At 45.9% G+C, this 24,867-nt stretch overlaps 2 protein-coding genes across 7 annotated transcripts in view; one reads left to right on the top strand and one right to left on the bottom strand.

Moving 5' to 3' along the window:
- Positions 1-10,939, top strand: part of SLC16A12 (solute carrier family 16 member 12) — a 37,962-nt gene extending 27,023 nt beyond the window's left edge. For all 6 annotated transcript variants that reach the window (XM_084526225.1, XM_084526226.1, XM_084526227.1 and 3 more), the window contains 6 exons: positions 1,275-1,470; positions 2,365-2,468; positions 3,699-3,842; positions 6,102-6,693; positions 7,554-7,813; positions 9,684-10,939. In XM_084526225.1, coding sequence (XP_084382351.1) covers positions 1,376-1,470; positions 2,365-2,468; positions 3,699-3,842; positions 6,102-6,693; positions 7,554-7,813; positions 9,684-9,946 — 1,458 coding nt within the window. In that variant the 5' untranslated portion in view covers positions 1,275-1,375 and the 3' untranslated portion in view covers positions 9,947-10,939. The remainder of the gene's footprint in view (positions 1-1,274; positions 1,471-2,364; positions 2,469-3,698; positions 3,843-6,101; positions 6,694-7,553; positions 7,814-9,683) is intronic.
- Positions 10,940-20,459: 9,520 nt separating this feature from the next.
- LOC311439589 (interferon-induced protein with tetratricopeptide repeats 5-like) lies at positions 20,460-24,538 on the bottom strand. The gene is made up of 2 exons (XM_084525481.1): positions 24,391-24,538; positions 20,460-22,414 (listed from the first exon to the last, which is right to left on the bottom strand). Exons 1-2 carry the CDS (start codon positions 24,393-24,395, stop codon positions 20,980-20,982), a joined length of 1,440 nt encoding a protein of 479 aa, XP_084381607.1. The 5' UTR covers positions 24,396-24,538; the 3' UTR covers positions 20,460-20,979.
- Positions 24,539-24,867: the final 329 nt, after the last annotated feature.

The raw sequence follows: 24,867 nt of genomic DNA, 5'->3' as shown, positions 1-24,867 counted from the left end.
TGTGCTGTTTTTTTTCATGCCCTGGTCATTTACTGATCCAGAATGAAGAATCGTGTAATGACACAGCCTTCACTGTCAGACAGTTGCTGCTTGGAGCTATGCAGACAGGGATGCAGAATTGACCCTATTAGTTAAAAAATCAAGAATGAGTCATTCGTTCAAGTCAGCTCAGTCCAAAAGTAAAGTACACCCTGCAAAATTGTGTCATATGGATGGATTCAGCACTTAAGATGTATGGTCTGCTCACAAATCTGCAGTGCATGCTGGAAGGCAAATACAGAATGTGGGCATCAAGTAGCAAGTCCACGGACGTGTCCTCTGTATCATGTGCCTAGAATCCTCTAACTTTTGATTGCATACTTTTTCAGCTTCCCTAATGGACTTTTAACAAAAATTTTGTGAATAATGCTATACTTCCTTGCCTACACACATGCTTCCTTATCTTACTGCATTAACCCATGTGGTTTACCTTCCTTCCTCTATTTGTTCATATGCTGCCTCAAGGCAAAGCAAGTTTTGTTTAAGTCAGATTTTGTTTCAGAACATAGTGGGGAAGAAGGGTGTGGGTATGCACTGGTTTGTGTAGTGCTGTTTTTTTTGCCTTGAAACAAATAGGTAAAGTCAAAAAATGGACTTTACACTTCAAGGAAAAAGCCACAAGGCTTGTGAGGAGGCCAGTGATGTCCTCTGGATCATGTGGGCATCTGCAAAGGCTGCTTAGAAAGCTATGTCAGCTACATAGGCAAATTTGGCTACACGTTGGAAAGTTGTGTCAGAAAACTATCCTTTCTCCACTCTGAAACTTTCAATGGTCTTTTACATACCGGAGTCCTAGCAATTGAACACCTCGAAGATGTGGTTTGAAATCTTAAACTCATTTGGATCTCCTTTGCTTTGTGTGTTTTGTTCTTATCAGCTGTGGGAATGAACTTGTAAAGACTGCATCCAGCTGGGATCCTTTACAGTCACTTAGGAGCATGCATGAGGTACCAGGTTTGGAGCTGCTTACAAAAGCTCTGATAGTTACAGCTGTGAATTTGTTTGATCTTTCTGAGCTGCTGTGACCATTGCTATGTGATCCAAACTGTGACTATGTCAGATGTCCCATTTGAGATGTGACCTATTCTTTCTAAAAAGAGTGTAGCACTTTATTAATATCAATCATCTTCTCGACACGAATTACCACGAGGAAGCTGCGCTTCCTAGCCAGGCAGTGTGATTTCACAGCTCTGTACCTTGACACCTCTCTACCTGCTTTTCTTCCCTTTCTGCAGATGGCGAACAGCCCACAGGCTGGGCCACCCCAGCAAGCAGTGTCAGGAGGAGCCAGCCCCCAGCCCTGAGGAGGGGAAGAGGAGCGTGGCCGCACAGCGCCATGGCCCCGCGCAGTGGCCCACCTGATGGCGGTTGGGGCTGGATGATCGTTGCCGGCTGCTTCCTGGTCACCATCTGTACTAGGGCCGTGACGAGGTAAAGGGGCTGCTGCTTGTCTCTCCGGCCTGCTGCGGCACTATCCCTCTCTTTTTTGCCCTCAGAAATATTTCTCAACAATGGAAAGAAGAGGAATAGGCCACTGCCTTGCACAAACATGATGTGTGTCTTTGGGGTGAGATGGCTTCCACAGCTGTTGCTGGGCCACTTTGCTGTCAGCTGGAGACAGAGGAGCCTACTCCCTGTGAACATGGATGTTAAGCTATGTTAAGCTGAGACAGGCACCCTGGGGAGGGAGAGACACTGAGACAGCATCTTCTTGGACAGTCAGTATAATATAAATGGAGTGTTTCCCACTAAATATATATGTGTGTGTGTATATATATATATATATATATATATATATATATATATATTTTTTTTTTTTTTCGATAAAACTGCCAGGTTTAAGGATCTGAAGTCTAGGATCTTGGGATAAATAGCACAGAAGTGGCATGCAAACATCGACACAGTGTAATCTCTCTCAATTAGTTAAATCTATCTGAATTAGGTTCTAGATCAGCCTGATTCCCCTGTTAGGATCATAGCTGGGCGCCATTTTGTGATTCCATTGTTGCCAGTGCAAAGCAAGGGTTCTTCCCTAGCTGAATCACACTAACCAAAGTGCTTTATATAAAGTACTGTTGGGACTACTAAACTTGCATGTGCCATATGACGTTTTGTCTCATGTATTAATTATCTTCATTTCCAAAACCCTTTTGCAACTGTTTAAAAATGTCCATCCAGCTGGGATCAATACAAACCAGATTTAATTTTCCTGGGAGCTGGAGAAGACCTTCAAGAAGGTTCTCTTTGCTGCTGAAGAATGAGACCGCTTTCTGTGAGGCACATATCCCAGGTTTAACAGATTGTTGTTCATGTTATCTTTCCTAGGTGCATCTCAATTTTTTTTGTGGAGTTCCAGGCATATTTTGGGCAGGATTATGCCAGAACAGCTTGGATCCACTCCATTGTCGACTGTGCCACGATGCTCTGTGGTGTGTATTACACTTTAACGACAAGTGTGACTGCTTTTTCTTCAGTTCCATCTCGTTTTGGCACACCCGTCAGCCAGTGGAGTAGGCTGGGAAACATGGTTGCTGTGGACTCTCTGGGGTCTGGTATAACTGAGCCGCTTCCCTCAGCATAGTTGGGCAGGAAGGGAGTGTCTTCATACTACTGAAAAGAAACACAATTTTGTTTTGTCAAGTGATCTAAGTTTCCAGAAATGTACTTTTGTCAAGGTCTAGTGGGACAAGTTGTGTTTGAGAGCTGCTAACTGAGCATGTGTTTCTTTTGCCTATTGATTGGAATCATATTTGAGAGCTAGCACAGTCTGTACTTCTAGCCTTCGAATCATGTCACATCATCATCATTTTAGCAGACTTGTATTTACAAATATTCTTTTCCCTTAAAAGGAACTTCTGTGCTACTAAGAATAATATGCATCAATTCAGCAGCTGCACTAAAGTTTCTCATGGGTTTACTTCAAAATTATACAATTTAGGTGAAAATTCAGGCTTTAATCCTGACATGGAGGAGTTAATCCATGAGAATATCCATGAGGGTTTAGGAACACAGCCGAATTGAGACATAGCAACTCTCCTGCATCAGCCAGGTTATGTCTTGAAAAAAGATAGATGAGGATAAGCTTGTCCTGGCATTACAGGTAGCAGAGAGGGAGAGGGCTGGAGATGACATCCCCTGGTAGAGGCAGGGTGACCTGGGAACTGTCACTGTAGGAGAAGGTCCGGACAGGTTTGGTGGCTCTGGAGATGGTCCTCTGGAGACCTCTCACACCTAAGTCTGGCACAGAGCCTGCAGGAAGGATGCCTGAAGTTTCTGAAGTCTGAAGAGCAGATTGCGTGTTGGGGAAGGCCTCTGCAGTTGTAAGAATGGAGTAAAGAACAGCGTGGGCTGTATCCGGTTGTTGCTGTGGCCTCTCTTGACCCTGAAAACTTCAGAGTAGCTGTGTCCCATAGTGACTTTGATCTGCTGAAAAAGCTACTGTAAACTTTAGCTTTATCCTGACTTTAGGGAAAATAATTTTAGAAGGTTTTTGATTCTCACACCATTCTGATAGGAAGGGTTGCTGAAAGACCACCCTGCATAGCTGTGATCACCGCTTTCCCCTGCTTTCCTGCTGTGTCCTTTCCCTTGATGTTAGTTGCAATGAACTATTTTCGAGGACTTGCTATTAACTACCAGCTTTATTTGTTTCTTTGAAGCCCCACTTGGGAGTTTAATAAGTAATCATGTATCCTGCCAAGTTGGTATCATGCTAGGAGGGCTGCTTGCATCTACTGGACTAATATTGAGCTCCTTCGCCGCCAGCCTGGAACATCTCTACTTATCATTAGGAGTCCTTACAGGTAGGAGGCACTCAGCTCCTTTGGTCTAGTCAGGAAAGCAACACGGGAATGATAAAAAATTACAGCCTTTCCTTTAAAGAGGGGTGATCTCTTCTCCATGTCATATTGCCACATCCGTGGTCAGTAGAGATACTGAGGCTTGTTCTCCTCATTGTGAAAAAAGGGGTTCTGGCTGAAGTCAATGGGTGAACAGCCCAAATATTGCATGCTGCTACAGCATCTCTTTAACGTTAGAGAGAAGACTATGGAAAAAGCTGTGAAATTATGGGAGCTCAAGAAGGACTTCCGCTACCAGTGATACACATAAAATTTTCTCTTTCACCTGTGATTTGTGAGGATTTTGTTGTGGTAGTGGTTCTAGAGTGCCCCCAGATATTTGCATATTAAAAAATGAAATTTAAATCAAAACAAAAGAACTAAGCGGGCAGGGTAGCCCTGGGTGAATACGTAGTACTTCAGCTGTGCACTTTATCTGCATTATATTCCCTTTGAAAAGCAAACACATCCCTGGCTGATAGTATTGCTGTAGCAGCTCCTCCATTTGCATTCAGGTATGTAGATAGCAGATATTTTTGCTCTGTCCAATTTTCCCATGTTTGCAGTGAACTGAGGAACATTAGTGGTGCCCATAGTCACACTGACATTCCTTCATTATTAATACTGACCTGGTAGCCACGGTGATATAAGCCCTTGTACTTGGTCCCCTGCTGTTTAGTAAGGAGGTGGTGGAATTACTGCAGTTCACATGCTGCCAACAGCTTATTTAAAAAAAAAAATAAATCCGTGTTGTAGTGCATGTAGCTCCTTCATTACAGTGTTAATCTGTTGACAAATGTGTTCATAACAAATAAAAAGGTTCCTTGTAACTCAAAAGGGCTGTGCCACATACAACGCTAATGCCACGGAGGCTTCCTTAGTGAAAACCACAATTAATATTGGGGTGGAAAAGCAATTGCACTTCATAGATGGGGCTGTAAAGAGTCCATTCTGCAAGCAGTTAACTTCTAATCTGTAGGGAGTGATTAATGTAGAGATAACTGTCGGTAAATGCTAGTGGTGATGCTCCAATCCAGAGAGGAGGCAGGAACATAACTGACAAAGGTCCATAAAAATGCAGGACTTGAAACTGTGAAAAGTGAGACAGAGATGAGAAAGGGGACTGACAACAGGTAGCAGAGCTCACTCTAAGAGACACGGAAATATTTTCAGTCACAAACTTTGCATTTCCACTTTTCACTGGACATTTTTGGCTTTTGGGGACCTATTTCCTCTGCCAACTCATTCGAAATAGAGTATGCTTGTCACAGCTGCTCTGCCATCTCCTTCCCTTGCCCCCTCTAATCCACTTAGCTCAGCACTTGCCCAGCACAGAGGAGGCCTTTGAGGAGAACCTTGCAAGCCGGTTATGGCACAGATGATTACCTCCCTGGCTGGCAAGTTCTGCCGGAAGCCATGGGGACCCTTTTAACCTGAACGTAGGATGTGTTCCAAAACCCTAGTCAGTAACACATTTCAGTGTCTGATTCAGAAGTGCATGTTTAGTATTGGGGCGAGTAATTGATGGTTAAAATTGCTCTGGTTTCTGCAGCAGAGACCACAGTCTTTTCCAAGAGATGGATTTTATTTGTCTGCTGACTTGGGCATGGCTTTTTCTTCTGAGGCTTTTTTCCCCTCCTTATTTGTACAAAGAGATTTATAAATGCTCAGGACTCCAACCAGCTGCTGCATTGAGTTAGTTTAGCTGACTAAAACACGTTTAGTGCAGGATATCAGTGACAGAGTCTAACTCCTTGTGCTGCCTTTGAGACCTGAAAATGAATAGCTGGGTTTGCACCAGACTGAAACACAAAGCATTGCCTCACCAGACCAGTGTGCCCCACACTGGTGTCTGTGTGGGCTCTGGGATGAGACCTCATGTGGTATCCAGGAGACCTCATCTGGTATCCAGGAAAAACTGACATGCTGTTTTTCTGATGTTCATTGATAGTCCTTGTTTTCGTTATTAAACGCACCCCATCACTCCTATCTGAGCCTTGTTATCATAGATTTATAATGATCCATTAGATTTGTCGAGTCAGTGACCCTGATGGTGGAAGAAGGGAATCATCCTGGTTTCTTTTCACACTATGACTGGGCTGCATGTCAGGAAGAGCTTCCTATTCATTCGTGCTGATGGAAGTAGGCTGTGTGGTTTAATTTAATGTGTTCCATATGTTCGTGCTCAGAATTAAGCCATCTGCACTGTGCTTTCTCTTCCAGGACTTGGGTTTGCACTCTGTTATTCCCCAGCCATCGCAATGGTGGGCAAATATTTCAACAAGAGGAAAGCATTGGCTTATGGAATAGCCATGTCTGGAAGTGGAATTGGTACCTTCATCCTGGCCCCTGTGGTCCAACTCCTAATTGAGCAGTTTTCCTGGCGTGGGGCATTACTCATCCTGGGAGGTTTTGTTCTAAACCTCTGCGTCTGTGGTGCCTTGATGCGGCCCATCGCCCTTAAGGAGGACCGTAAAACTGCTCCGGGGCTTCTTGAACAGGAGTACGTCCCTGAAGCACAGAAACAAGACTTAAAGCGAATGTCCATCTGTTCACCTTTAATCAAAGCATGGTCGCACGAGTGTTTATGCTACTGTTCATGGAAGGAATATGACTTTTTGCTCATGCCAGGCTTCATGGTGCTAGCAGTGTCGGTCTTATTTATGGCGTATGGCTGCAGCCCTCTCTTTGTCTACTTAGTGCCTTATGCCTTGAGCGTTGGAGTGAGCCATCACCAGGCTGCCTTCCTCATGTCCATACTTGGTGTCGTTGATATCATTGGTAACATCACCTTTGGATGGCTAACAGACAGAAGGTAATGGCGTACGGCTAAGGAAATTCAAGCTTTAGCCAGTGGGAGGCTAGATGCAAATGGGGTGTAATGCACATAAAAGGTAACATTATGTATGTTGTCTGTAGCACCTGTAACGTTTCTAGAAAACCAATGAACAAACTTTCAGAAATGCTTGCTGTTTAATGGTTTTGTCTCTTTGGAGTTCATTGGCATCTACTGGACCCTGCCCAACCCCAAGAAACGATGTGTTTCTGAAAAGCTAAAAGCTCTTCCATTTGACCATGGAAATGTAACCTCTTTCCTAAGGTATATCAAGCATGAACTTCTGTACCTCATCCCTAGAGGATGATGCTACTTGTGCCTTTCCATCTCTTTTGTGCTGCTGGAGGGATGCAGAAGTGATGGAAAAGGACCAAGTACATGCCTACCACTGTCAGGCATGTACTTCAGGGCTGACCTAAAACTGTTATACATCTCCCAGTATAAGAGAACTCACCATGCTTTATTAACTCAGCCATTCGAGACATCTGTGTGCAGCATCTGGCTAAACTAAGAGATGTTTTGGTTCTAAGGAGCACATTATTCTTTGTGCTTACTCAGTTTGTAGGAAAAATCAGTCATTGGTTTTGTGGGGCAGGGAGAGAGGAATTGCCATCTCACTTGGCTAAACTAACTCCAGTGGGGTGCTGCTCTCCAGGTGTTTCTGCAACTGTAGCGGGGTATCTTTCCTCAGCCAAGCACCTCACTGGTTGAGCTTTTCATCTTGAAGATGGAGTAATAAGTTGGACTTAAATTTGAGCAACATGAAAGAGAGACTGAAGTGCTGCACAGTGACCGCGATGCTGTGTCCAGTGATATCCTTTCCTGTTTTGAATTTGCAGGTGTCTGAAGAAGCATCGGCACTTTTGCTACCTCTTTGCTGTGGGAATGGATGGCCTCTGCTGCCTTTTCTTGCCAGTTCTCCAGACCTTCCCCTTGCTTGTGCCTTTCTCCTTTACCTTTGGCTACTTTGATGGAGCTTATGTAACGCTGATCCCTGTTGTGACGGCAGATGTCGTGGGAACTTCTTCCTTATCTTCAGCACTGGGTGTTGTGTATTTTCTGCATGCCATACCGTATCTAGTGAGCCCGCCTGTTGCAGGTCAGTTCACAAATGACTTTCCTATAATCTCATCATTACTTTGATTTCAACTGTTGACCAAAGCAAAATAGTCTGGCATTTAGTCTAGAGCTTGAACAAAAATAGATATCAATGTGATAGTAAACATTTTACTGTCACTTTCAATTACCATTTTACAATTTGATGGAAGATTTCTTTGAAAAAAAATTTTTTTTTCTTTTTCCTGGAAGCTTTTGAGCATCTCATGTTTTACCCTCTGACAGAGCATTCTCTTTCTGTGGAACTGTGCACTGAAGGGTGAAGCACAGGCATGCACCCTGTGGTGTCCAGGTGGGGAGGGCCTGGCTCCTGGCTCTGGGCTGCTTTCCTGCAGCTTGTTTCTCTGTCGCTGGTGACTAAAAGCTGTGGTACAGTATTTACTCTAATTTTCAAGCTATAGGTTTTTCAGCATTTTGAGTATATTAGTAACAGTCCCCATTTTTCCCTTTGAATTGGTCAAAATGATATTCCTCTGGTGTGTTTATTGGACCGGTGGGAAAAAGGTGCAAAGTGCCTTGTCATCTCCTTTTCGGATTCCCAGGAAGAAATGCAGGTGGGCTTTGGTGGGATGTAATAGGAAAGGATAGGAAATACATACTGAATGGGAAGGTAGCCCCTGGGCAGAGAAGCAACACACACAGACCTTCATAAGACTTGAGATCCACTTAAGCTCTGTCTTGATGGAATGATTTCTACATATAGAGTAAGCTGAAATTAAAAAACAAAACAAAACAAAGAACAGACAAAAACACTATGAAATTGGGTTTCTAAGAGCTGTTACATTATCACTTCACATAGGTTAGAAATTGTGTAAGTAGATGGAAGAAAAGATTTCTCTGAAATCATACAGTTTTGAAAATGATAGCTAAAGAGATTCATTGCAAGTTGTTGTTTTTTTATTTTTTTGATCTAGAGGACTTAATCTTTTTATCTCTGAACTGCTTTGAACAGTGGGTGAGTCAGCTTCACTGCTGTTGGTCACAGACTCACAAACTCATCCCTGTGGTATCAAACCATCTTTTCCCCTATCAGTTTCACAGAATCACAGAATTTTCTAGGTTGGAAGAGACCTCAAGGTCATCGAGTCCAACCTCCAACCTAACGCTAACAGCCCTCCACTAAACCATATCCCTAAGCTCTACATCTAAGCGTCTTTTGAAGACTTCCAGGGATGGTGACTCCACCACTTCCCTGGGCAGCCTGTTCCAATGAACAGGCTGTTCAGCCTGTTTCATTGCAGTGAAGTAATGATGAGAGCTGTACTCCTGTTATTCTTTAGAAAGATGTTGACACAGTTTTGAATATTATAGAAGGTCAGAAATCTTTTTCAAATGTATAAATATGTCTTGCACATCTCCACTATTCACATCAATTTCCAATTGGACTCTATTTCTGAGGCTTTTAATTTAATTTTCTGTAGCAAAAGATACTGCAAAAAGGAATACTCTGAAGTGATGCGCGAGCCTAGGGCATAGCTCACTAGCTTCAGTCAGAGGATCTCATATACACTGTATTTAATCCTGTGGCTCTTCTAAGCATGTCTAAAGACTTCCAGTTAAATCCACATGGTTGAAAGATGTCTGTGCAGTATTGTGGTGATGACTGCTGTGCTTTTTCTCATGGGTTTGACTTCCAAACAAAGGCACATAATAAAATTATCTGCCTGCTGATGTTGTGGACAAATTTCCCCCAGCCCCAGGAGGTAAAGGTATAGTGATGGCAATGTAAACCTGTCTTGTTTGATGGCGTTTGTCTGTGATACAACTCCAGAAGTGCTGCTGATCACAGGACTTGCAAATTACAAGAATTCTGTCAAGCCTGAAAAAAAAAAAAATGACTTGTCTTCCTACAGGTTGGCTTGTGGATACAACGGGCAGTTACACCGCGTCATTCCTCCTGTGTGGATTTTCTATGATATTTAGTTCAACGTTACTGTGTTTTGCAAGACTGGCAAAGAAAATCAACAGAACGCATTTAAGGTCACTCACCAATGACACCCACAGCAAACATCACATCTGGACAAATGGAGCAATAACTTACTCTGTCACCGGAGAATTAGACCAAAAGGATGCTGAACTTTTGTCTGTGGATACAAGCAGCTATAGCAACAGATGACAAGCACTGTCAAAATTCAGCGCTGTGCAGCCATGACTGAGACAGAGGGGGCTGCATTGTGTTGCACTGCTGAAGATGCTACTTCTGTGAAACAAGGCATCTCCGTTAGATTTTTATGTCAGGTTTTGGTAGGCTAAAATCTACACAGAAAGTTAATGCAGTAATAGAACAAAGCTAGACTGAAAGTGAAGAGAGTTGGTAGATACAAGTGTCGACAGATTTATTTCTAAGGAAATATGTTGACTCCAAAGGTAATCTCAAAAAACATAATTGGATATAATGAAAAGAAAAATACAAAGTAATCAGTCAACAAAGCTGAACAATAATGTTTAAATTATTTCAAAAATAGTATTAATGAAATAATTTTTTTGGTGTTCCAATCAGTTGTTTCAATGGAGTAACACATGCCACTGAGAAACCTCTCCATTTATCAGTCTTCATTAAACTCTTTGTCAAATGCCAAAACTATTTGTTATAAAATCTGCCAGGAAGCTGTGATTAATGCTGAAAGCATCTCTGAAGCAGCTTTAATTTTTACAGCATGCCTGAATCTTGTACATACATTGCAACTTCATTTCAAATGTGGTTTTAGAGCTACTTTCCTAGTCCTCCTACAGCAAAATTTTGAGGTGGCTGCTGTTTTTTTTTTTTTTTCTTTTTTTTTTCTTTTTTTTTTCTTTCTCTTGGAAATCTCTAAAGGATGAATTTCTAAACATTGACATTCCAGGTATGATACTCCAGCTGATCTTTTCTGGGTGGATGGAAGAGTTGCTGTGGCTGCTCAGCCATATGAAAAGGAGTGAATCTGTACCAGGAGACTAGGTGTGCTGGTAGACAAACCTGCTCTAGCTTCATTAGTTGGAAGAAGTCCAAAGGCAGCCCAGGAGACTGGGAGGAGAAGCTCTTGTTTTTCCAAATGCAGAGTCTCTTCCTCCTGCAAAATCACTAGTTGCTGAAAAAAAAAATTTTTGCGAGCAGATGACTGAGAAACTCCCACCCCAGATGCTCTACCTAAAGAAGATCTCGGCAGACAAGTTGCTCATCCTGCATATTGCAATGGCAAGCCTGTCCCTTTTTGGATCCAGGAGACATATCTTCAGGTGGTGCAAATTACTCATTTATACTAACTGGAGAGCTGATCGGGTCACTTGTCCTGGCTGGCCAGACAGCAGCGGCTGTGATTTGCTGATGATTTCCTGCTACTTGTGCTAGGGATGTACTACAGCTGGCTGATTTGTTGAACTTAGAGACTGAATGTAGCTCATGGCAGTAAATTACTGATGTGATGGTTTATTGAATAATGAGATGCTTCTACATTTCCAAAGTGAAACTGTTAGAGATGGAGGAACTTCACATTCTGAAGTGCAAATCTTTTCTGTTTGATGCTGTATAAAACTGTATTCTGTTCACTAGCAAATTGATCAGAGTCCAGATAAGTTTTATTAATGCTATGCTAGTAATTTTGTTAATCACTTGCGGTATATTTGATGTTTGCTATTGGTGTCCTATTCCATTCTGTGCCTCAGAAGGGAAAGCAACACAGGCTGCTGTTCACAAATTTGAATTAGATCAGGAGTACACCCACAGGGTCATAATGTATTTTTATATATATATGAATAGTATGTGTATCAATTTCTTCTATTTTTCATGCATATTTCAAATATAACATTAAAATTGTTTGACTTCAGTTGTCTGCACTCAAAGCATTTACCATTACCATGCTCCAGAAGTACATTTAGAAGTACAGTTAAAGATTGTTTTATTAAGGGATGATAATGTTCAGGCTGTTCTCCATACAGGGTAGGCTGGCATAGCACAGTGCAGCAGTAGGCACAGACACCTCAGAAATCTGTGAACAATTTGCCAGGATAACGTGGTGCTTTCAGTGCAGCAGTAGGCACAGACACCTCAGAAATCTGTGAACAATTTGCCAGGATAACGTGGTGCTTTCCCACCAGCCCACTGAGCACTGATGGATGCAAGCTTGGATAGAGCACTCAGATGAATCCTGTCCGTGCTAATGCTCTGCTCCAGGTGTTCCATGCAGTGCATGAAAATACACTGTAAGTGCAGAATATGATCTTTAATTGGTTTTATTTTTTTTCTAGGCCTTTGGACAGCTCTGCCATTTCAGCTTTGTGCTTAGTCTTGCATTGTACCTTTGGAAAGTTGAATTTTCATGTTAGCAAAAAGTACATGTGGGCAACTAACACACCCCTAGGTGGATTTAGCACTTACTCCCCCATGGAGTAAATGAGTAGGTCCTGAAGAGCAGGGTATTTAGGGATCCAGTGAATGGGGCCCAAACAAACGAAAAAGTGCATAGGAGCAATTGCATTAAATGAAGTGTCCACAAACAAGCCCCAGTTTTGCAAAGGTGAGCTAAGCGAAACCACCCTGAGGCTTTTTGTTACTCTATGGAAACCTCCCACTGCTGGGATGTCACTTGCTACAAACCCCAGCTGCCCAACAGCTCCGGGTCTGAATTAAACCCCAAACTCCCAGTGTTGAGCAGCGCTCAGCTGGTGGGGCCTGCAGAGCTACTCTGTCCTGGGTGGCAGCCGGACACTTGCTTGCGCAGATGCAGGATGCTGTCAGGGCTTCTTAAAGAGTAATGAATGACAGTGGACTGGAAAGGCAGTGGGGGACTCAACTGCTGGAAGCACAGCATTTGTTTCTGTCCCAGGAGGTTTGAAATGGAGCAATCGTCATTCTTTTGGAAGTCACAGAATCACAGAATTTCTAGGTTGGAAAAGACCTCAAGATCATCAAGTCCAACCTCTGACCTAACACTAACAGTCCCCACTAAACCATATCACTAAGCTCTACATCTAAACGTCTTTTAAAGACCTCCAGGGATGGTGACTCCACCACTTCCCTGGGCAGCCTGTTCCAATGTCCAACAAGCCTTTTGGTAAAGAAGTTCTTCCTAATATCCAACCTAAAACACCCCTGGTGCAACTTGAGCCCATTCCCCCTCGTCCTGTCACCAGGCATGTGGGAGAATAGACCAACCCCCACCTCGCTACAGCCTCCTTTAATGTACTTATAAAGAGCGGTAAGGTCACCCCTAAGCCTCCTCTTCTCCAGGCTGAACAAGCCCAGCTCCCTCAGCCACTCCTCATAGGACTTGTTCTCCAGACCCCTCACCAGCTTCGTCGACCTTCGCAGGTCTTTTGAGCACCTCGATGTCCTTCTTGTAGCGAGGGGCCCAAAACTGAACACAGTACTCGAGGTGCGGCCTCACCAGAGCCGAGTACAGGGGGACAGTCACTTCCCTAGTCCTGCTGGCCACACTGCTTCTTATACAAGCCTGGATGCTCTTGGCCTTCTTGGCCACCTGAGCATACTGCTGGCTCATATTCAGCCGACTATCCACCAATACTCCCAGGTCCTTCTCCACCTGGCAGCTTTCCAACCACTCATCTCCCAGCCTGTAGCTCTGCTTGGGGTTATTGCGCCCCAGGTGCAGGACCCGGCACTTGGCCTTGTTGAACTTCATAGAGTTGGCCTCAGCCCATCGGTGCAGCCTATCCAGATCCTCCTGCAGAGCTTTCCTACCCTCAAGCAGATCAACACACGCACCTAACGTGATGTCATCTGCGAACTCACTGAGGGTGCACTCGATCCCCTCATCAAGACCATCAATAAAGATATTAAAGAGGACCGGCCCCAGTACTGAGCCCTGGGGGACTCCACTAGTGACTGGCCTCCAACTGGATTTGACTCCATTCACCATGACTCTTTGGGCCCGGCTATCCAGCCAGTTTTTAACCCAACAAAGCGTACACCAGTCCAAGCCACGAGCAGACAGTTCCTTGAGGAGAATGCTGTGGGAAACGGTGTCAAACGCCTTGCTGAAGTCAGGTAGACCACATCCACAGCCTTTCCCTCATCCACCGAGCACATCACTTTGTCATAGAAGGAGATCAGGTTCGTCAAGCAGGACCTGCCTTTCATAAACCCATGCTGACTGGGCCTGATCACCTGGTTGCCCTGTAAGTGCCGCGTGATGACACTCAAGATAATCTGCTCCATGAGTTTCTCTGGCACTGAGGTCAAACTGACAGGCCTATAGTTTCCCAGGTCTGCCCTCCAGCCCTTCTTGTAGATGGGTGTCACGTTTGCTAGCCGCCAGTCAACTGGGACCTCCCCTGATAGCCAGGACTGTTGATAAATGATGGTAAGCAGCTTGGCCAGCTCCTCCGCCAGATCTCGCAGTATCCTCGGGTGGATGCCTTCTGGCCCCATCGACTTGCGTACATCCAAGTGCCGTAGCAGGTTGCCAACCATTTCCTCATGGATAGTGAGGGCCACAATCTGCTCCCCATCCCCTTCCACCAGTTCAGGGTACTGGGTATCCAGAGAGCAACTGTTTTTGCTGCTAAAGACTGAGGCAAAGAAGGCATTAAGCACCTCCGCCTTTTCCTCATCTTTTGTAACTAAGTTCCCCCCTGCATCCAGTAAAGGCTGGAGATTCTCCTTAGTCCTCTGTTTTGCACTGATGTATTTGTAAAAACATTTTCTGTTGTCTTTGACGGCAGTAGCCAGACTGAGCTCCAGATGAGCTTTGGCCTTTCTAATTTTGTCCCTGCACTGCCTCACAACATCCTTATAGTCCTCCCGAGTGGCCCGCCCTCTTTTCCAAAGATTGTAAACCCTCTTTTTCCTCCTAAGCTCAAGCCACAATTCTCTGTTCAGCCAGGCCGGTCTTTTTCCCCGCCAGCTCGTCTTTGGGCATGTGGGGACAGACCGCTCCTGTGCCATTAAGACTTCCTTCTTGAAGAGAGCCCAGCCCTCCTGGACTCCTCTGCCCTTCAGAACCGCCTCCCAAGGGACTCTGCTAACCAGTGTCCTGAACAGTTCAAAGTCGGCCCACCAGAAGTCCAATACAGCAGTTTTACTGGTCCCCCTCCTGGCTTCTCCAAGAATGGAGAACTCTACCATTTCATGGTCACTCTGCCCAAGACAGTTTCCAACCACCGTATCTCCCACCAGTCCTTCTCTGTTTGTGAAGAGAAGGTCTAGTGGGGCACTTCCCCTGGTAGGCTCACTAACCAGCTGTGTCAGGAAGCTATCTTCCACGCTCTCCAGAAACCTCCTAGACTGTTTTCTCTGGGCTGTGTTGTGCTTCCAGGATGTATCTGGGAAGTTGAAGTCCCCCACGAGAACAAGCGCTGATGACTTCGCAACTTTTGTCAGCTGCCTCTAGAATTCCTCATCAGTCTCCTCATCCTGGTTTGGTGGTCTATGACAGACCCCCACCAGGATGCTTCCCTTGTTGGCCTTCCCGCTAATCCTAACCCATAGGGACTCCACCTTATCATTCCCAGCCTCAAGTTCCACGACATCAAAACTCTCTCTGATACAGAGAGCCACACCACCACCCCTTCCATGCTGCCTGTCCCTTCTGAAGAGCCTATAGCCAGACATTGCAGCACTCCAGTCATGAGAGTGGTCCCACCATGTTTCCGTGATGGCAACCAAGTCATAGCCTGCCTGCCTCACGATGGCTTCCAGCTCCTCCTGTTTGCTACCCATGCTGTGTGCATTACTGTAGATGCACTTCAGTTGGGCCATTGCCTTCTCTCCCTGCCTTGCCATTGTTCCCCCGGCACAGCTCTAACAAGCCTTGTTTCAGCCCCGTCCCCCCTCTTACCTAGTTTAAAGCCCTCTCAATGAGCCCCGCCAGCTCCTGGCCTAGGATCTGTTTTCCCCTTAGAGATAGGAACCCCAGAATCACAGAATTTTCTAGGTTGGAAGAGACCTCAAGGTCATCGAGTCCAACCTCCAACCTAACGCTAACAGCCCTCCACTAAACCATATCCCTAAGCTCTACATCTAAGCGTCTTTTGAAGACTTCCAGGGATGGTGACTCCACCACTTCCCTGGGCAGCCTGTTCCAATGCCTCACAACCCTTTCTGTAAAGAAGTTCTTCCTAACATCTAACCTAAAACTCCCCTGGCTCAACTTAAGCCCATTCCCCCTCGTCCTGTCACCAGGCACGTGGGAGAACAGGCCAACCCCCACCTCTCTACAGCCTCCTTTAAGGTATCTGTAAAGAGCAATAAGGTCACCCCTGAGCCTCCTCTTCTCCAGGCTGAACAAGCCCAGCTCCCTCAGCCGCTCCTCGTAGGACTTGTTCTCCAGGCCCCTCACCAGCTTCGTCGCCCTTCTCTGCACCCGCTCAAGCACCTCGATGTCCTTCTTGTAGCGAGGGGCCCAAAACTGAACACAGTACTCGAGGTGCGGCCTCACCAGAGCTGAGTACAGGGGGACGATCACCTCCCTAGCCCTGCTGGTCACGCTGTTCCTAATACAAGCCAGGATGCCGTTGGCCTTCTTGGCCACCTGAGCACACTGCTGGCTCATATTCAGCCGACTGTCCACCATCACTCCCAGGTCCTTCTCTGCCTGGCAGCTTTCCAACCATTCCTCTCCCAGCCTGTAGCTCTGCTTGGGGTTATTGCGCCCCAGGTGCAGGACCCGGCACTTGGCCTTGTTAAACTTCATGCAGTTGACCTCAGCCCATCGGTCCAGCCTATCCAGATCCTCCTGCAGAGCTTTCCTACCCTCAAGCAGATCGACACACGCACCTAACTTGGTGTCATCTGCGAACTTACTGAGGGTGCACTCGATGCCCTCGTCCAGATCATCGATGAAGATATTAAAGAGGACCGGCCCCAGCACCGAGCCCTGGGGGACGCCACTAGTGACTGGCCTCCAACTGGACTTGGCTCCATTCACCACGACTCTTTGGGCCCGGCTATCCAGCCAGTTTCTAACCCAACGAAGCGTGCGCCAGTCCAAGCCACGAGCAGACAGTTTCTTGAGGAGAATGCTGTGGGAGACGGTGTCAAAAGCCTTGCTGAAGTCAAGGTAGACCACATCCACAGCCTTTCCCTCATCCACCCAGCGCGTCACTCTGTCATAGAAGGAGATCAGGTTCGTCAGGCATGACCTGCCTTTCATAAAGCCATGCTGACTGGGCCTGATCGCCTGCTTCCCCTTCAAGTGCTGCATGATGACTCTCAGGAGGATCTGCTCCATGAGCTTTCCTGGCACTGAGGTCAAACTGACAGGCCTGTAGTTTCCTGGGTCTGCCCTCCGGCCCTTCTTGTAGATGGGCGTCACGTTTGCTAGCCGCCAGTCGATTGGGACCTCCCCCGATAGCCAGGACTGTTGATAAATGATGGACAGCGGCTTGGCCAGCTCCTCTGCCAGTTCCCTCAGTACCCTTGGGTGGATCCCATCTGGCCCCATCGACTTGTGCACATCTAAGTGCCAACCCCCCTGCGGCCATCAGGCTGGGTGCTGAGTAAAGTGCCCCATGGTCAGAAAATAAACAACAAAATTTCTGCATTGGCACCAGCATCTGAGCCACGTGTTTATCGGGTGGGCTTTCCGTGTCCTCTCTGTACCCCTCCCTGCCACCGTAGGGATGGAGGAAAATACCACCTGTACTCCCGCTCCATCCACTAACCGTCCCAGTCCCCTAAAGTCCCGTTTGATGGTCTTCAGGCTTCTCTCTTCAGTGTCATCACTGCCAGCCTGGACTATTAAAAGAGGACAATAGTCAGAGGGGTGAACCAGGTTGGGAAGCTTTCTGGCAATGTCCCCGACCCTGGCCCCAAGGAGGCAGCAGACTTCCCTACGGGTAGGGTTAGGCTGACAAATAGGTCCCTCTGTTCCCCTGAGAAGGGAGTCGCCCACAACAATCACCCTTCTTTCTGTCCTGGTGGAGGCAATCCTGAGGCGTGGAGTCGACTTCCTTGCCCTAGGCATCCTCCTGGGTAGACTTCCTACCTCTTCCTCAGCTACCAGTCTCTCAAGCTCCAGTGCCTCAAACCTGTTGTGTAAGGGCACCTGGGAAGGTGGGGCCGGTGGGGGGGGCATCGCCTGCGATGTCGAGCAGGGACCTGTTTCCATTCCTCCTCAACTCCTAGGCCCCCTCCCTCTGCCCGACAGCAGCAGGGCAGGGGGTCCACCCCCATCTGGGGGGTCTCACCCCGGTACCTGTCCTTCAGGCCGCTCAGGGTCTATCTCCCGCTCACACTCCCCGATATCCCTCAACCTCTCAACCTCCTCCTTGAGCTCTGCCAGGTCATCCACCTGCTCGCACCTCACGCACACAGTCTCTCTGTCCCCCGCAGGTGGTAGCAACAGGCTCAGGCACTCCCTGCACCCGGAGACCTGAACTAACCCAGTTTCGAGCGGGCAGTTGGTCTGGGTGTGCACAGACTTCCTGGAGAGCGCACTGTGCCTGGTGTACACCACTGCAGCTGAGCTAGCGGCAGACCGCCGCTAGAGGAGGTGTTCGTATGGGCGGGGGGGAACGCTCTACCCTGCCTGCCCTAACTGCCGCGCCACGCCCTAACTGCCGCGCCTCACCCTTGTGACGCGCCACGCTCTGTTTGCCCATCCTGTTCGCTGCGCACGCTCCTGGTCACTCGTATTCCCTAGGGGCAGCTTTTGAACGGCCGGGGAGGGGGCGCTGCTGGCTCCACCTACGCCTCCTTCTCGCCTCGTTCACCTCCCTCGCGAGGGCTGCCGGGTCCTGGTGGTTCCCTCGAGTGGGCTCGGTGCCGGAAAAATTAGCCCTGCCTGTCCGATCCTCCGCTCCGCTGCAGAACGCGTCTGCCCCGGAGCCGATCACCTCGGCAAGTGGCCTCAATAAATAATGCCTTCTGCTAAGGGACTTATGGTGTATTCCAGTGCAGTCTCCTAGATGATCTAGGAGGTGATTTGGCCTCATAAACGAATGCCTCGTGCAGGGTTATCCCCCCTCCTTTTTCCTGCAGCGAGGCCGTTGCGTTCACACGCGGATCAGCCGGCCTCGCTCCGGCGCCGCTCCGCTTCTGCCCGCTGGGCTCGGGCGGCGCGGGTGGCGGTGCCGCAGCACCACCCAGCGGAACGCGACGCAGATCGCTCACGGTGATGAAGACCGCGCCTTTCAGGCTTGCGTTTTTTCCCTAAATAGCTGGCTGCCTCTCCGTGTCTCCCGGGAAAGGGGCGGCAGGGTGTGGAGGGGAGCAGGGGTGTGCAACCGGGCCTTCGGCAGCCTGTGCCACCCGTCCCTTCGTCTCTTCCCTGCTGCCCTCAGGAAGGCTTGGATGGAAATTGCGCTGAGGTGAGAAACCTCAAGACTGAGCAGGGTAGTGGGGTCGCCTCTTGTACCATTATGCCCCACAGCTGAGCCTAACACCACAGGTAATCACCAGTTCCTGACTTCAGCCCTGCTGTTGTACCTACAAGCTCTGAGCACCGTGTCTCAGTCCTGCTCCCATCCTTCCCATTCTCCTCCCTCCCCTTTCCCTACGTAGGGCCACCGCTGTTTCTAAGAGGAAAAGCTGGCAGGTGGCTAGAAAACATGGCCAGATTTGGTTAAGTTTGTGAAGTTAGCAGTCCCAGGTGTGGTTGAGTGTGCAGTGCACACTGTTATGCTCCTGGCTGCTTTTGCTCATGCTATAAAAGATTCTTAGAGAGCTGAGAGGGGACAGGTTCCTTGATGCATCATTGCCTGGCACCATGTTTTACGCTCCTGTAGGACACCGTCCTGTCTGCGCATGGGGCCTGCTGCTGCTCAGGGGGCAGGAAGGCTGCCGGGGGCTGGCAACAGAAATGCCCACCCTCCCACCCTCTCAGGGGCACGTGTATGGGCTGTTTAAGTGCTGGCAGCTGGATAGCGTTGCTGCCATATGTATGGCTGAAGCTCTGACATCTTCTGAAGCTTGTCAGACTTCAGTGTGCACCTTAACCTGGTGTGTGGGCTCTGTCACCGGCTGGCTTCGTTCTACATGACTGACTAGGGCTCAGGAGTGTTCTGGAAGTGCAGTCTTAATTTTCCCCAAGCACCATCATCTATTATGCCAAGGTATGTAATGTGGAATTAGACTGGCAAGCTGTGAATACCTTTAGTGATCTGAAGACAATCACTTCCTTAACCTAGTCACTGTCCTTTCAACCCTTTCTTCCCTTCTTGCGTGCTTTTTGTTCACCCAGCCCTTCTCCCACCTGCACCTTGCACTCGGGTTTCCATTTCTCTGGTTCTCCAGCTTCACTCCGTGCCCCAATTCCGGTTCAGTACATTGCTCGTGTTTTCTGTCCCTTGTTTCACCACATAGCCACAGACAACCGTCTCTCTGGCATCTCAGACACTGCCTTTCCTTCCACTCCAGACGTTTGCTCTAATGGCTCCCAAGAGTGCCAGTTTGGGTAAACTATATGGATGCTATTTTCTGCACAAATTGATTCTCTGGAGGAGCATCTCTGAACCCAGCCTCTCCGAGAGTCTGGGAAAATAAATGGGGCTATCTCCTGACCTTTCCATATCCCGCCCAAACTTTATCCCTTTTACTCTTTTGAATGGATGTTTCCCTTTCTTTCATCTACTAACATGAGCATTAGTCAGCAAAGAAATACTAGAAGCAGCAATTGGACGATGCAATGCTCTTTGATAGTTCACAACAATGATACATGTTTTCAGTTCCAAGTAAACTAGACAAACAGTGGTTGTTTAAACAGTGGTCATTTATGTTAAACAGCATACAAGGTGGTAATCTGAACAACTGTTCAGCACAAATTTATTCTAAATGACACTAAAAGAATCTTTCCTTAATATTTGAAAATGCACCAACAATCTATATTAACCATCAGCATGCCTTTTAAATTGATAGATTAAATGTTACAATATCATAATTCTCTGATCTTTTTCTCAGTAGAAGGTAAGATCTGGTTCCAGCTGTGTCCTACAGATCATCACTCAAAGACAACCTCTATACTAGTATTAGTACGTAAGGCTAAGATAGCTTAGCTATTTTTCTTTCTAAGCATGCCCTTTAATAGTGAACAAGCAAGCAAATGCACAATCATCATCCAGTCACCATCTGCAGTTTCTGCATCATCACCATAAGGTGGTGGTGGTACCAGGTTTTTCATCAGGTTATAACTTCAACCTTAAAATGTGCTTTTTTGTGTGTGTACTTTTTTTTTTTTTTTTTTTTTTTTTGAGAGAGAGGGATTTTTGGGAGCTTCAGCTTGAGAGGGAAAGTCGTAGCTCACATAATGCACTCAGATATTCTTCATTGTCAGGGTTACGTTCAATGGCTTTCTCATAGCACTCAATTGCTTCATGGTTCTTACCATCTAGCTGGTATATGAGTCCAAGTGTACCAAAATCTGCTTCATCTTCTAAACCTTTCTGAATTCTCTCTCCCAACAATTTTTTGAGGGCAGTTTTGCACATATGTCTTCCGTAAGAATCTTCTTCAATTTTCAGCCCTTCTTTGTAATATCTAATGGCTTCAGATTCTGATCTCTTACAATACTGATGAAAATATCCATACCGGTAGCATAGGACTTGTTTTTCATCGTTACTCAGAGTCTTTATCTGAAATGCTTTCTGATATGTCTCTTCTGCTTCTTTATACTTCTTTGCTTTTGCATACATGACTGCTAAGTCAGTATAGGCAGAACAAAATTTTGTTTTTTGGTCAATCACTGCTTTAAAATGAAAAATGCATTCTTGAATGAGTTTTTCCACTTGATCTTGAGGTGGATTTCCTGTCCTTTCCAACTGCTTCAGCTTTGCTCTGTTGCTGACTCCCATCTGGTGATGCAAAAACGTAGATTTTGGTGTCACTGTTAAGGCTTCTCTCAAAATCTCCAGTGCCTTGTCCACTTCCCCTTTCTTTCTATAAAATATAGCAGCATATCGCAGGAAATAAGGAAGATTGGGGGTTTTCTTCATTGCTTCTTCAATGTATCTCTCCCCTTCATCATCTTGATGTAACTGCTGAAGTTTTAATGCAAGTAGTGCCATAAGAACAGTGTCCATTTGATTCAGTTCCACTGCACGCTTCAGGATCTCCACACATGAGTTTGCTTCTTCATTTTTTCCATTACTGTGTTCTTCCAAACGATACACTGCTATTGCATAGCCAGCATTAAATTTTGGGTTGTTGGGTTCTTTGCTCAGAGCCTTTTCAAAGCACTCCTTTGCTCTGCCATAGTACTTCTTCCCAAACTTTAATAGTGCCCACCCTTGCTCAGCATAGATTTCTGGAAGCTGAATCTTCAACTGAGCAGTACCTGAAAGTTTTTTGCAGCTGTTTTCCACTTGGCTTACATAAGCTTGAGCTTCTTTGTATCTGTGCATGTGGTAATAGATCCAAGCATAGTTTCCCCAGGTAACAAGACTTTTCATGTCGATTTCATTTGGATGACATTTTTGAACAAATTCTTCAGCTTTCTGGAGATTTTCCAGGGCTTCCTTGTTCAAGTGCTTTAGGTGATATACATAAGAGAGTAGATTGTAATTTGTGAGATTTTCATAAAATCCAATGTCAATCAGATCAATTATTGATTTTTCTAGGTTATCAAGATCTACATCCTCCTTCAGCAAAGTCCATGTAAAATGACATTCTAGCTGCAGCAGGGACTTCTTCAAGGAATTCTTGGAAATGGTACTAGAAGAAATCAAAGAAAAGATTACTTACACTCAATTTACTTTTTTGCTACTCGTGTTTTTAAACTGGGCATGATGTACTTCAAAATCAGCCAATACCTCACTTGGTGCCACTCGTCAACAGTAGTTCAAGTAAGCCAAAGCTGTGGTGCGCTGTAAGTCTAGAGAGCTCTGCAGTTCTTTCACTAATTCTCTTTGCCAGTGGAAATGGGGGCACCTCTTACACAGCCAAAGAGCTGGTGGGCTAGATGCCATAAAGGAGGGCTGGTCTCTACTGTAAGGTTGGCACTCCCCTGGGCCTCAGAAATGTATTACCCTTCTTGGAAAGTTTGCTGAAGCCCACTTAAAAGAGGTAATCATATAAAAGTGGGATGCCCCCAGCTGCACTGGTGTCCCTGGGCTTCTCTGTGTGTGAGGATACAATATCAGGACCTTAGATAAGTCATGCAGCAGCTGAGGCAGGGTATTTGTCAAGTCCCTTTCCTACCACCATCTACCTGTCCCCATTTGTGGGTGTGCAGACAAGCTTTTATCATGTAGCCTATCAATGATACACGTTTACTCCATATTAGGCCCTTCCTTAAAGAAGTACTGGCTCCTTGGTCAGATCCTCCTTTGTTAGAAAAGACAGCTCTGCTCTCCATTTTGTAAAACCAGGAGGATCTACAAACCTGCACAGTGCTACATGCACTGCTGTGCCACTGCAACGTCCCATTAAAAAAAAAAAAAAAGGAAAATTCTGAGGAGACAAGTGAAGGAGGAATTGGGAAGCAGGTATTGCTGGTTTTGGAACAACATGCAGGATGCTGGGGAAAACAAAACAATATAAATTCCCACCCAAACCACCTGGAGTACTACAGATACTGGAGAAAATAGGTATTTATAAATGCTGTTAATGTCTAAGTTTGTCTTACTGACCTCCTTGCCCTTATCAAGTAACCTTCTCCAACTAACTGATTCTTTACTGGTATCAACAACAGTTCTTAATTAGAAAACTCCATGTAGGAAATTACATTTTTTTCTAGGATGAAGGGGAAGTGAGAGCAAGTTCCTGCTATGATCACTACCTTGTTATAAACCTTTGTCCCCTGGGCAACACCAAGGAAGAACAGATACTGGCTGCCAAATCAGCAAAAATAGTCCAGGAATAGCTTGAAACATTTAAGTAGTCCCCTTCAAATCAAAATTGAAATGTATTGTTTGAATTGTGGCACTAAGGAGCATGACCTAGTGATGGGACTTGGTACGTCAGGTTGATGGCTTCACTTGAATGACCTTGAAGGTCCTTCCCAACCTACATGATTCTGTTAAAATGAAATAAGTGATTATGTGATAAGTGACCTGTTGTTTTGTTGCCTCAGCTGAGAACACAGAACATTTCCATGGATGAAAACAACAGCAGAGAGTAATTTCATGAAAAGACATTTGTTGGAAATGAATGTCCCCAGAATGGATTTGTGATGCAGATTAAACACAGTTTAGCTCAGTTCAATGCTTAGTTTGTAAGTGCAATTTCCTAGGTTCTCATAAACATCCTGGCTCTGCCCTATTTGAGTGTCTATGTGTGCATGACAGTCCTCAGCAAATGTTATAACTTTTCTTCTGCTTCAGACTGCAATCCAGAACTGTTTGCTGGTCCTTGCAGCAGTAGAGAAGAGAAAGTAAATTGTCAGCCTTAAACAGTGCCAGCCATCCTTTTGGCTGGTCAGAGGCTGCTACTGCAGCCTGCATTTCATCCATGAACTGCCTGCACACTGTTCCTGACTGTCAGTTCTGAAAAAAGCAATAACATTACAGCATCCAATGGAATCCTCATTTAATTTTCATTTCTCCAATAAATATTCTATAAAATATTTTCTGATGCTTGAATTCTCCAAGTCCCTTACTACTTTCTGTTACGCATATTATAAGCCTACATTCCCATAGCATAAGAGCACAGCAAAAAAGCAGCAATCAGAGACTACGTTGCTTTCTTACCTCATGTTTTTCCTTCTTTTTCCTTGCTTTCCTTTCTCTACCCGTTTGAAGGTAGCTTGGAAGCCAAAGTGATCACTGTTGTTGTGACTTGCCTTTTATGTGCTCCAGCCCTTGTGTTGTGTGAGTGAAATAACGGGAACCAGAAAGTGAAACCAAGCTCACTATCTGAATCTGCAAGACGAAGCGCAACCACTGCCAGCTGGGGAATAGAAACTTAGGAGCAGTTTTTATTATCTTGGATTTATGGCATTACTATTCTTGAAGAGTAATGAATGACAGCGGACTGGAAAGGCAGTGGGGGGATACAACTGCTAGAAGCACAGCATTTGTTTCTGTCACAGGAGGTTTGAAATGCAGCAATCGTCATTCTTTTGAATGTCCTTATATTGAAGTGAGAATCATTTATCAAATCTGTTTTGGAGAGGGAGGCATCTAAGAAATTGCACCTTGAAAACCTGTGTGAAAACTGTGTTAGAA

This window comes from Aythya ferina (genome assembly GCF_964211825.1).
Source record: "Aythya ferina genome assembly, chromosome: 7".
In the NCBI taxonomy this organism is placed as follows: Eukaryota; Metazoa; Chordata; class Aves; order Anseriformes; family Anatidae; genus Aythya; species Aythya ferina.
Note: the sequence above shows the minus strand (reverse complement) of the source record. Positions and strands in the feature narration are given on the sequence as shown.